The sequence below is a fragment of the Hemicordylus capensis genome, chromosome 5 (assembly GCF_027244095.1).
Source record: "Hemicordylus capensis ecotype Gifberg chromosome 5, rHemCap1.1.pri, whole genome shotgun sequence".
Lineage (NCBI taxonomy): Eukaryota > Metazoa > Chordata > Lepidosauria > Squamata > Cordylidae > Hemicordylus > Hemicordylus capensis.
The window spans coordinates 43,893,393-43,906,901 of NC_069661.1; the positions used below are offsets into that span (position 1 = coordinate 43,893,393).

Below are 13,509 nucleotides of genomic sequence, written 5' to 3' on the forward strand. Positions count from 1 at the left end.
ATTTGTCTTCTAACCCACCAAATGCCAACCAACCATTTGTTGCCTTCAGAAAACATTCAGAACTGAAATATAATGTTCTGAAATATGTTCTGAATATAATGAACTGAAATATAATAGGAACACTTCTAGGGTAAAAGCCTTTTTCCCCAAGACCAAAAGAAAAAGAATGCTTTCCAGTAAGGATCTGAATTTTTTTTTCTACATTTGAAGGAACAAAAAATGTTTTAGGTTGCCATCAAGTGAAATCAGTTTCTTAGGGGATAATATTGAAATATCTGCATCTCAGCCTTTTCTCAACAAAATTGTAAGAAATTCATTGAGGTGGTGAAGCATGCCACCTAGTTCCTCTGTACCACATTTCAGGTTGACTGGATGGACAGTCTCGAATGGATGACTGATAAAATCTGCTCTGTGGATGCAGAGCATCCAGGGTGTTTAATGATGGAATGCAGTTTTTTCACCTCACATTAATTATATAGACATTACCATGCCTAAATAAAATTGCATTCCTTATATGCAATCACTATATTTCCCAGTTAGTTTAGGGAAATGACCTTTGGTCTGGACAAGTTGTACACTCTAAGAGTGTATCCCTTTACACTCCTTCAGCCTGTGTTTCTGCAAGCAATTTTCTCTTATGAATTAAGGAAGCTATAGCCAATTACTACTTCAGGAACTCATCTTCCTCAAGTTAGTGGATAAATTCCTATGATTCCTTTGGGTACATATATACCTACACCATTATCCTTAGTGCAAGTATATCTATGTGACACTATTGATCTATCTTCTGTCTTATGCTAGTTTATATATGCTCACCAACAGACTGTAACATCACAAGCTCTTGTAAGTTGAGCTAACAAATCCATAAGAAAAAAATGTTCAAAGAATGTCAGCCAGTCAGGAATGATTGCTATGGAATGTTTATCATGTTTGGAACTGTGGGAAAAGATTAGTTTTAATGCCCTGCCCATGCATATTTGCATAAGGGAGGATTCTAGCTAGAGAAAGCAAGATTTAGCATTGCACTCTTGTGCTCCAAATAGCTATTGTTCAGCTTGCAGTTAAATTTACTTTCATGGTACACCAGACCCTGTTCATTGAAATATGCTCTTTAATCTTTTCCTGCAGGGCTCAGACGGAGTGAGAGCCTGTCAGAGAAACAGGTGAAAGAAGCCAAATCTAAATGTAAGAGCATTGCCCTATTGTTGACGGCAGCTCCTAACCCCAATTCCAAGGGGGTGTTGATGTTCAAGAAGCGTCGCCAAAGGGCCAGGAAATACACTTGGGTCAGCTACGGCACTGGAGAGCTAGAGCATTACGAGGGCGAAGAAGACGAGGGTGAAGACGTTGACAAGGAGAACGCTTTTGAGGTAACCTTACTAGGCACGAGTGAGTCTGAAATCGATGAAGATTTCTTCTCTGACATTGACAAAGAAGACCGGATTGTGACATTTGACTGGGATACCGGCCTACTTGAGGTTGAAAAGAAACCAAAAAGTGGAGAAGAGATGCAGATGCTTCCAGAGAGCAAAGGCAAGGGCGCGCTCATGTTTGCCAAGAGGCGGCAAAGAGTAGATCAGGTCACAGCTGAACAAGAGGCAATGAAGACGCAAGCAGTTCACAGTATGGAGGAGCACCAAGAGGCCACTACAGCAGAGAGCAGCCAGAAAATTAGCTCTTCCACATACCAGGTGAAACAAGAAGCTTCTAGAATGCAGAGCCATGTAAGCAAAAGCTACATAGAAATGAGCCGCAGTCATGGCACAACAATACAGCAAAATGGCATTGGGGCCACTCCTGAGACAAACATGATGTATCCATCCTCTGAAGTGCCTAAATCAGCGGCTTCAAACAGAACAGCCAAGCCTTTCCCTGGTGTGCAGAACAGGGCAGCAGCACCTTTTTCACCCACCAGAAGCATGACTAGCCCTCTCTCGGATTTACCTGCACCACCTCCCTACACTTCAGTCAGCCCACCACCAGAAGCCTTGTACAGAACTGCTTTGACTCCAGTGGCCAGCACAGCTCCTCCAGCTGTGTGGTCTCCGACCGAATCCACAGAGCAGATTGCATCCAGGGACGAAAGGATTGCAGTGCCTGCCAAAAGAACTGGAATTTTGCAAGAGGCAAAGCGAAGAAACACTGCAAAGCCGATGTTTACTTTCAAAGAAGCCCCTAAGGTGAGTCCCAATCCTGCTCTTTTGTCCCTTGTGCAGAACACGGAAGGTAAAAAAGGTGGTGGTGCTGGCTTTGAGTCAGGTCCTGAAGAAGACTACCTCAGCTTGGGAGCAGAGGCCTGCAATTTCATGCAAATCCAAGCAGCCAAGCAAAAGATCCCTCCTCCTGTTGCTCCAAAACCCGCAGTAAAGGTTTCTCCTACTGCCACACCAGTTTCACCAGTCTGGTCACCTCCGGCTGTAGCTGTTACCCAGCCTCCCACCTTTCCAGCTCCAAATTCACCCCAAGTGGCAACTCCAGCACCTATAAAGATAGCACAACCTGCTTATCCTTCTCCACAGCCCCCAAGTACTCTTAATCTAGCTGGTCCCCTTAGAGGGCCTCAAACAGCAGTGTCACACCAAAATTATACACCAAAAACAACACCTACCACACCACTAGGAAATGCTGTGCTTGCTGGAGGGGTGGGGCCAGCCTTTGAGATGCCCCCAGCTTTGAGTGGGAAGGGAGCCCAGCTCTTTGCGAAAAGGCAATCGCGAATGGAAAAATATGTGGTAGACTCAGAAACCGTGCAAGCCAATATGGCACGGGCTTCATCACCAACTCCATCTTTACCAGCCTCTTGGAAATATTCATCTAATGTTCGAGCACCACCTCCAGTAGCTTATAACCCCATCCAGTCCCCATCTTATCCTCTTGCTGCCACCAGACCACAGTCAAAGTCGCCTGGAGCTCCCAAAACTACCAAGAAAAAACCTAAGAAAGCACTTAGTTCTTTAGAGGTTATGAAGCATCAACCATACCAGCTTAATTCATCCTTATTTACTTTTCAACCTCCCTCTGACAAGGAAGGCCTAATTCCTAAGCAACCCGCAAAGCTTGACTCAGTGTCTGCCTCAAAACAAGCTCTACCAACGAGATCACTCAATGCTGGTTCTCCTTCTACTGTCCGAGCATCTTCAGTGTACTCTGTACCGGCCTACAGTTCACAGCCTTTTGTCCAGTCAAACACCTCTAGCCCAGTAATTGAATCCTGTGCATCTACAGGCTATCCTACATTTTTGAAGCAAGAACCAGCAGCACCTTCTATGTTTACTACTCCAAGGCCAAAATTTTCAGCAAAGAAAGTCGGTGTCACAGCACAGGTGTGGAAGCCCTCCACCATTGAAGAGTAAAATTTAGAGATACAACTCAGTATCCACTTTGCTTGCAATGAAGAGTTTGCAGTGGTGATCTGGCACCCAAAGTGATCCTCAGCTTACTTAATAATGTTCAGAGCTATCACAAGAAATCTGGGTCCAAAAAGGCTTAATTTATTTTTTAAAAATGAATCAAAATGATTATTAATTTGAAATGAAACACATTTATGAGTGCAATCCTCTTTAACATATATGCATGCACAGTGTCCTGAAATGGATATGTGCTACTCAATATTAAGTAAGCAGGATGCTAGGTGTTAGTGCTTCTGTACACACATACACAGTGAACACTGTTCCTATATTTCAACAGTTAGAACATAGCTTTCACTGGGGGTTGTTTTGGGGTGGGGAGAGGGGACTATTTTCTGATGGCCAAAGGGTTTGAGTACAATCAAAATAACAGTTAATGAGATTAGATTTACTTCTAAAAAGTGCCTTCTAATATTCATGTCTCTTGTGAATGTTGTGTACAAAATGGATATAGAGTACTTGGCCCAAATCTGCAACTGAATCCTAATGGAGAATCCTGTTAAATGGCCTCTTTGGATCCCATTCATCTTAATTAGCGAGTTGGCTGAATCACACTATCAGTGTTTCCCACTGTAACCATGTGTGTGGAGATGAATTACTTTCTTTTTGTATAGTGGCAATCACAATTAGGACATGTAAAGTGGTGAAATAATAAGCAACGCTATCTTGATTCTCTGCTTAAGGTTACTTACGGACCACCACTTGGGATCCATGATTGCTTGCCATATATGATCACTCTGATAAAGTGGCTGGGATCCCATGACCCCATGACAATATGAGAATCATATATGTAAATTAGCACTGATGGGCAGCCGTTGGTTTGGTTCACCTGAGGTTTCATTGCAGAATTGGGTCCTTATGTGGCTCCACTGTGATCCACCATCTTGATTTACCTTTTTGATGTCACCCCTCCAAGTTCCAGCTGGGGGTGACTATTACTATGTTTGGAGGTTGGAAGATATTTGGGAAGAGACTTAGGTTGGGGAGGTTGTTGGAAGTTTCCCATTTTTTAGGAAATACTGATCTCCTCAGTGCTAGCATGTTTTTTTTGACAATGAGAAAATGATGTATTATGGGAGAAAGACAATTAGAACTGTTAAAGAGGAAGGAGGCTATGCTGGGTTCTACAGCTGTAGAAGCGGTGCAATATGTTCTTGTGAAAGCACAGTGACTAAAAACTGAAGGGACATGTCCTTGAATACCAGTTTTGCAACCAGAGCAGAATGTGCCTTATAAATAACTGTTTAATGACATGCCATGATTCCTGACCTCATCTTTCTGCTGATTACTGGGCACATTCTTCTTTTCACTTTGGGCTTTCCAATTCTGCTGCTTCCACTGGTATTTCTTTTTTACTCTGTTCTTGCTCTTTCACCCTGCTTTCAGTTAGTATACTGTGGACCAGGAGGATCAAGAAACTGTTACCATGCCATGTTCTGCCAAGTTTCCAAGCTAGGTTTTGCCAGTTTCACTTGTGTTTAGAGTACAGAAGAACAATATCTGACATGCCCAGATCTGTGCAGTGGCTAAACTATAGTCATTCTAGAGCAGGGGTTCCCATCTTTGGCCCTTGTGACTAGGGATGATGAAAGTTGTAGTTCAACATCATCGGGGGACCCAAGATTGGGAACTCCTACTTTAGACAGTAAGGACATTCACAATACCATTTAGTGCAGATGAGTTTACCCCTTTCACCATGCTTTTGCTCAGACAATCAGATCGGTTAAATGGGGTAACTTCTCCCACTGTTTCAGAGAAATTGTAGAAAGCTGACTTTTGTTTCTGTTCATAAATATAATAATTCTCTGTAGTTAAACAAAAACTACAAAATGAATTACATGAATTAATTTAGGACAAGGCAAATTCTATAGTTCGATTCAGGCAAATAGTCAAGGTGGTAAACTCACTGAGTAATGGCATTTCCTGTGAATGTGCAGACTAGAGATAACCAAATTCCACTCAGTCTGATTTAGAAATATTTTGAACAAACTGGAATATTAACCTGGATGTCCAAACAGAGTCCACTTGTAGTGCTTAGAGGCCTCTAGGCCTTGCAATGAAGCATTGTCATAATAATCACATCCCAGATCCTGGAGGCCCCAAACCTACTGTGGCGTTAACACTATGAATTGGTTCTTCCTCAATCCCTCCTCTTTGCTATCCCAGTGGAGGCAGAGAGCATAGCTGCCAAATGATGGCATTGCAACTCAGCCCTGCCTCTTTGAATTCCTTTGAAATGTAAAATGAGCTGTGGTGGCAAAAACAGTCCAGTTTACATGAACAGTCACCACTTGAATTTCCAGAGCTAGAGTAGTGCATGGACAAATCCTACATGGCGCCCCCTTCATTAAAATAATGATGGAAAGGACCCCTAAGTTTCAAAGAAATGTCCAAAACTGACTTCTTTATATTCAGAAAAGTCCTGCACACTAACCCCAAGGGTCAGTCTACATGGTCAAAATTACTTCCATGCAATATGCCCTGGCTGTCCTTGAGGGTGAAGTCATGTGGAGATTTTAATTTTTCACTGGGCCTTAAATAGATACATTTGCAACTTTCTACCTTTTGATTTCCTGGACTGTGTTGTCATGATCACAAAATGTGCTCTCACAGTCACAGATGCTTCTGCCAGGAAGCCATATCTTATTTGTGAACAGCCCAGATCATACATTACAGCCTCCATGCGATTATAGAAACACCATAATTGAGATGAGAACAGTTCCTCCCTAACCCTCCCCCAGTGGAGGACATTTTGACTGTGTGATATTGAAAGGCATGAGAAGGCAGGTCAGTCTAGGAAAATGAAAACAAATATGAAATATGCTTTACAAAGTGAATGAGTCTGGGAAACATTTGAGATGTATGTTTCACTCTGTGTATAGAAAGCAAGTGTTCCCTGACATGCAGGGAACATCCAAAGCCCATGGAGCAGATGGAAGGACTCTTATTGACTAACATCCTGATCCAGAACATACTTGCTATTAGGTAGTCATGTAGACTCCAACAGGGCTTTCCTCCAAGGTTTGGGGCTGGTTTTGGATCAGGCTGAATTAGTCTATCTTGGGAACCAAGGGTAGCTGTATAAATTTTAAGAAGCCAGCCCATTCTCCATGGAAATGTATCTAGATAATTATTTCACAACACAACTTTTCTAAGAATATATGGTATCAATATTTTAATCCTCTTGAGAACTTTGTGTCCATTTTCCAATTACAAACTGCTGTATTTTCTCTCTCTCCCATTAAAATTATTCCTTTCTTCTTCACTTGTTTTTTTGCATTTTCTTTGGTTTCAAATGTTTTATCTGAAATTAAGATATTGCTTATCCTTCCTTCCTTCCTTCCTTCCTTCCTTCCTTCCTTCCTTCCTTCCTTACACTAAAAACCTTTCAGTATGCCATAAGATGCCATCCAGATTTCACTGAAATGAACTTGAATTCAGCCTAATCAACAGCCCCTTAAATATGGTTTGCCCACTGGGATCAATAAGAATAAACTGCCATAAGTACAGTTTATAGAAGTTGTGTCCAGCTAACATTGTGTTCAAAGATTATGTGGAAGGTGATCCACTATTTTGTATGTCATATGTTGGTTTTTGGCCAATATTTATTAATACTGATGGTAGGAAGAGGAAAGGCGATAGCTCTCCTTCCTCTCAAACTGATCTCCAGATGTTCCAGTACATGGCCAGACTCACAGGTATTCTAGGTAGCATCTGTATTCTGCATGCAAAGCAAATGCTTTACTGATGAGCTATGGCCCTATTGACCAATAGGCAGGTTTCTGATATTTCAGAGTTGCTGATATCATCTTGATCTGCTTAAAGGGTGTACCCCTTGGGAATCCTCCTGCATTGGGTGAGTTGAGTGGACCCTCATATCTGTCTGAACTGGATTATAAATTGGGTTGATAGGCAGCGATCTCATGAATGCTCAGAACAGAAACAAACTACTCAAGCCTTTTTCACACAACCATTTTTAACAAGCTAAATCAACCTGAGTTGCTTTTTCAATGGATTTGTGCCCTTTGAACTAGATGTGTGAATACTTTAAAGGCTATATTGTACCAAGACATATGATATGTAGTTTGAAGTTTGCTAAAGCATTCACCACACCGATTCATCCCATGGAAATCCACAGACAAAGTAAATGTGTGTTGGCTTCAACTTGTTAAGAATTGTTTGAATCAGAAATTGATCATAAATAATGTGTCACATGTTAGACTCTACAAAAACAATTGTCCTAAACAAGAGCATTAGACCTATCATTACTAGAAAAATAATAGCCCAAGACATCAGCTATTGTGGGTTCATACAGTGTGATGTACCAGTGTTTACTTACAGCGTGATGTGCCAGTGTTTACTTTTAAAGGGCATTTTCTGAGGATTGTACTGTGGCACCTATATATTGCCATGACACAGGGAAACCCTGTCCTCTTCCTGAGTTGAGAGGAGAGTTCTAGATGCTTTTCATTTTTAACTCCACAGGGAATGGGTTGCAAAGGGAATTGGTAATAGAATACAGTGCCTCTCACCTCTTGTTCAAATATGGCCTAGGGCAGAAATGACAGAAAGCCGTGACCAGCTGCTGAGCAGGCTGAGTGACATCAGTGGATGGTGACTGTCAGTCCAATTTAAGCAGAGGGGCTTCTCTTGCAGCAAACCACAACTCACAGAAGAATGCACTCACATTCTTATTGGAAGATTCAGAAGGCCAAGTAAAGGTGCGAGCAGATGTGAGGATAAAGCTGGGCCCAGGGCTGTGTAGTGTGCACTCCGAAATCCAAATTATTTGTGAAGGGAGCACAGTGTTTGTTTGAGGGATACTGGTTTTCAAATAATTTGGAATTTTTTGGCAAAGGCTGTGAAGGCAAAGGGACTCCCCTCTAGGGAAGGAATGGAGTTAGAAGGCCAGTGGTGGGAGGGGCACTGGGAACAAAGAACTTTAGAGAGAACAGAGAAAGCTGTGGAAGGCACTCAAGGGTTTTTTAAAGAGCATCCTCCAGTTGTCCTCTTACCAAGCTTTTCCGCATAACTACATGAGCTAGAAATGCATTTTTCTACAGACAGAAGGTGATATTCTCCAGATGCCAGCTTCCATACTTGATACTATAATGAGCTGATCCGTGGTGAACCACACATGCCTTGGGTATGCTCTCATCCCCTTCTGATAAAAGGGAGCCAATTTGTCAGGTCAGAACTGCACTTTGTTTCTTTATTGTATTTGTACACTGCCTCGATCTTTGGTCTCCAGGCGGTTTACAGCCACATGGGGGTTCCAGTGCCATATTAGCTGTGTTGCATGAATGCATATGGGGCGAGACATAAGCAGTACATAAGCGAGACAGCGAGACATAAGAGGAGGTCCTTAACACTCGCCTGCTACTCCCCCCACCTCTCCTTCCACCCCTTCCCCAGTCACTTCCCCCTCACTTTCCTCCCAGTGAGCTCCAAGACTAGAGAGAAAGCTCAGATGGGGGGGAAAGACCCTGAAGTACAAGATCACGAGGAAAAAGCAGTGAGTGGGAATGGGTTAAACATCCTGCCCCTGATGCTTCTCCCCTACAAATGTTCCCAGTAGTGTTCCCTCTAAGGCATGCACACGTGCACGCACTCACACATTTTTTAATGTCTGCTCAGGCAATTTTAGATCCCACTCTCAGGTTGAATCAGGAAGGCCCCATTCTGAATGCATGTGTGCTCGATACCGCTGCCCAGAACAAAACTCATTCTGCGCACAGATGAAAAAAAGTAAAGAGAACCTCTGATTTAATCTAACGTCCTTCTCAGTCATGTGCTGGTGCGACCTCTGGTGCTTCAGGCGAGGAAGACTCTCTTGGTCACTCTCCTACTGCAGAAAGTCACCCTCTCCCACTTTTAGTCCTATGGGCATGTTACTGACAGATAAGAGGGTTTGTTCCATTTATGACCATAGATTTTTCACTAGCAGAAGGAGAGGAAGGAGCAAGCAATGTGAGAAATCAATCAGCATACTTAATTTATGTATTAAAGTCAGCTGCCATTTTAAAGAAGGGGAACTTGAATTGTTTAAAATGTGTTTGGGTCATTTTTCAGTTGAAGCTTACAAGGCTGCTAATGAAAGAATGATAAAACAATTTAAAATAAATTAAAGTCTGATATAACTAAGGAGCAGATAAAATGGCTGAGATACTGTGTAAGAGTACATCAGCCTAGTAATGTTGTGTCTGTGTAGTTTTCACAAATTGTGTTACACAAGAGTAAGTGTATTGGAAATCATGGACTTACTCTTGTGAAACACATATTTTGCTATTTGTCTGTTTGTTTTTACATTGATACCCTGCTCTTCCACCAAGGAGCCCAGAACAGTGTACATGGTTATGTTTTTCTTCACAACAATCCTGTGAGGTAGGCTAGGCTGAGAGATACATTACATGACTGGCCCAGAGTCACCCAGTGAGCTTCATGGAACTCGGGTCTTCCTGGTCCTAGTCTGAAACTCTAACCACTACGCCATGCAACTTGCACAACTTATGCAAAATGTAATGTTACTAGGCCAAACTATTCTTATGCAGGATGTCAAACCAATCAAGTGCCAACCAAACCAGCAAAGGCAACAATAAAACCCAGGAACAAAATTAGCTGCTAAAAGCCTGAGAGAGTAAAAATGTGTTCACTTCACTTGGTGCCCCAAAGGTAGCAGAGTCACCTTTACAGCCATGCATCCCTGGGAACAGAATTCCACAAATGAGATGCTACCACTGGAAAGTCCCTTTCTCTGGTCACTCTCCTGTTGCAGATGGCAGCACTCAAATTAGTTTTAATGGAATATGAAGTAGGTTCTCTGGACAAGGGTTAAGAATAGGCACACTGAAAGTCTTTTGTCTGTAAGTTTATACCTCAGTAACAAAAACAAAAATCCAGAACTCTAATCAGGAGCAGATCACAGGATGTGTTGACAGACTTGTGCTATTATCAATGATAGATTGCACTACAAATTCAAATCTGGATGTATCAATTACTAGGAAGAGGGGGATCTCGAAACTTTATAAATTATCTGGAATCTGGCTGGCATCCAGACTAACTCTGTGCTAGTGCAACGAAGTTGTGCACATGAAACAAAAGACTGTGTAACTGTGCAAATGCTCAAAAGTGAACTGTCTCTTGCACCCTCATTTCATTTGTGCACTGTGTTTGTGCAAGAAGGACGGTGGAACAGGGGCTGACATTCAGATTAGTGTTATGCTGATACAACAAGAGAAATTATACACACTGAATAAGTCTGTGGAGCTGTACAAAGTTGTGGTGCTCTGAGATGTTGCACAACCTGTCAACATCTTTCACTAGTGCAAGGACTAGTTTGGACCAAACATTGTTTTCTTTGTGAAACATCCTTGCCTTACATCCTTGCACAAGTGCAATAACATTGCGCTAGCAAACACAGTCTGGAATGCAAGCTCCCAACTTAGTGAAATTAGCTAGCACAACATCCTTGCACTAGCGCAGCATTTTGCACAAGCACAGTGTTAGTCCAGATGTCAGCTGCTATTTATAATGTAGTATAATCTTTCTAAAATGTTGCAGGGACTCCTCTGCTCTAAACTAAACACACATGGAAATGTGGGTGCTCATTTGGCTATATGCATATCAAAGAACAAAAATGGTCAGCCCTCGGCAGTATTCCAGATAATCATTGCATTATATAAATGAGCTGTGTCTCCTTAAAAACTTGTAATGCAAAGCACTGACTGAGGGCTATGCCCATGTCACATTATAAAGGCATAGGTTCCAACTTAGCATGGGAACTTTGATAAAGAGATCTAATTCCCATCAGAAGATGCACACACAACTGACTTACAACACATGCCTTTCTTTGAACCAGATATGCATGTCAATCATTACCATGTGAGGTTTGGGATATGGAAGTGACTCACAAGAGCACTCCCTTTTATTCGCAATGGGAAATTATAAAAATCCAAAGTCATAAGAGGTTTACGAGACAGCTAAGTTTTGTGACTCAGATATAGAGCCTGTTAGTGTACCAATGCAGCTTATTTTTTTATCAAGGAGTAAACAGTGGTTATCATTTTTTTTAAAAGTCACTGACTGATATCCTAATGAAAAGCCAATACTTCTGAAAATTGCAACTCAGTTCCATTGCTGGCTCAGTGCTTAGTTCAAATCTTGACAACCTCCCCTTCCCCAGGAACGCTCTGTGGCACCAGAAAATATGTCCCTGAATGTTGCGCAGTCCTCAGGGACATATTTATGGGTAACACAAAGCGCTTCTGGGGGAAGCAGAGTTCATTGAAATCCTGTTGCCCCTCCCCACATGCACACAGAAACATAAAGACACTGGTAAAGCATTAGTCTGGAACTTTTCAGAAGCACTGGTGCTTCTCCTGTTACACCGGTGCTCTGTTAGTCAGGATATCCGCCACTCACATCTTATCCCTCTCATATAGCAAGAGGGACACATGACTGACTTAAAATTTCCACTTGGTTTCACTCTTATGTTTGGAAGCTTTTCATTGAGGGGCCTCACAATTAGTTGCAGTACACACTTAGGCTGCAATTCTATTCATTCATTCATTCAATCAATCAATTTCTATACCACCCTTCCAAAAATGGCTCAGGGTACTTAACACAGAGAAATAATAAATAAATATGCACACTTTCTAGGGAGTAAGTCCTTTTTTTAGGGATGAGCATAAAACCAGCCTTGCCAGTTCGGTTCGAATCCAAACCGGATTTGAACCGACCCAGTGTGGCTTGGTTTGGGTTCTGATCAAACCAGACCCAGGTCAGATTTGACCGCTAAATCAGTTTGAACTGGTTCAGAGTTCTACTGGTAAAGGGGAATCTGGTGAGCATTCTCCTTTACCAGTAAAGGGGCGGGGGGGGGGCTTCCCTAAGGGTAGAGCAGGTGCGAGGGGGGTAATTTAATACTTAAAAGCCCCATTACTGACAGTGAGTCAGTTCAATGGTGAGCTCAGCTTGAACACCCGTATATTGAATGTAGTAGGGCTTACTTCCAAGTAAATTTATATAAGATGGTATTAATGATGTTGCTGGCTACAGAGTCATGCACATCAGCACATTTAGTTATGAAGCTGTAGGGCAGTACTTCCAAAATCATGATTTGTGTGCCCAAGTTGAGGACTTTCCAGGGGGTAGCTAGTAGTTTCAGTCTCTGATCCTCCTTTTTTGTCTGTTGCTCAAATGATGAGGTGAAACATCATTGCACAAAGATTTTTGTTGGGGGTATTTGCAATTGTCCAAGATCCTGGGAGGGATACACTACCCATCAAAGCATAGGAACCATTGTTGTAGGGTGAGAACTCAACAAACGCACTTGCAAAATATCTGACAATGATGAGGCTGAGCAAGTTCTTCAGGCTAACATTTCTTCAACCCATGATACCACTGTCACAATATGTTGTATCAAGTAGCAACAGGAAGGTGGAGTTTAGAGGAGGAACAGGAAGTGAAGGGTGCAGTGGACAGGCTCAAAATATTTAGAAAGAAGAGCAGGCAGTAGCTGTATTAGTTGTAGAAGCATGCTATAAATAAAGAGAAATATTTAACCTTTTAATCTTAAATTGTTCCTGTGCATCTGAAGTGATGTGCAACATGACGGACAGTGCTGAATGAAACAACGACCACTGGTAGGAAATTGCTCTCAGACATTACAAAATGACCTTTCACTTGTGATATCTGAGGCTCAAACACTCCTCTGTTACTTTATGGCCAACTATTCAGGCACTTGTCTGCAATGCTATTGCTGTTTCAGTCCAAAAGCCACTGGCTAACATCCTGACTAAGGAAGGAAGGACACCATGGGAGGCTTCCCCACTTCTGCAGCAAGCTCAAGGGTGCTTTTCATCAAAGGTGATTTTTATTGCTCTCCCTTGCTTCCAGAAGTGCTCTGTGCTTTCCAAAAGTATGTCCCTGAGGGCTACATAACTCTCAGGGACATATTTTTGGGGAGTCAAAGCCAGCTTCAGAGGGAAAGGGAGATCAGCGAAGATCTCCTCTCCCCCCAGCACCAGAACTGTGTTGCTGAACCAGCACTTTGTTCATCTGGATGTCAGCCTGAGTGTTTTCAGGGGAGAGAGAATTTACC

General features: G+C 42.3%; 1 protein-coding gene across 3 annotated transcripts in view; it reads left to right on the plus strand.

Annotated features, from left to right (window-relative positions):
- The window catches only part of SYNPO2 (synaptopodin 2), a 163,172-nt gene that overhangs the window by 130,668 nt on the left and 18,995 nt on the right, over positions 1 to 13,509 (plus strand). For 2 of the 3 annotated variants that reach the window (XM_053252952.1, XM_053252953.1), the window contains one exon: positions 1,129 to 6,672. In XM_053252952.1, coding sequence (XP_053108927.1) covers positions 1,129 to 3,353 — 2,225 coding nt within the window. In that variant the 3' untranslated portion in view covers positions 3,354 to 6,672. Of the gene's footprint in view, positions 1 to 1,128; positions 6,673 to 13,509 lie in introns of those variants that run through there. The other variant, XM_053252954.1, reaches the window with a different exon arrangement.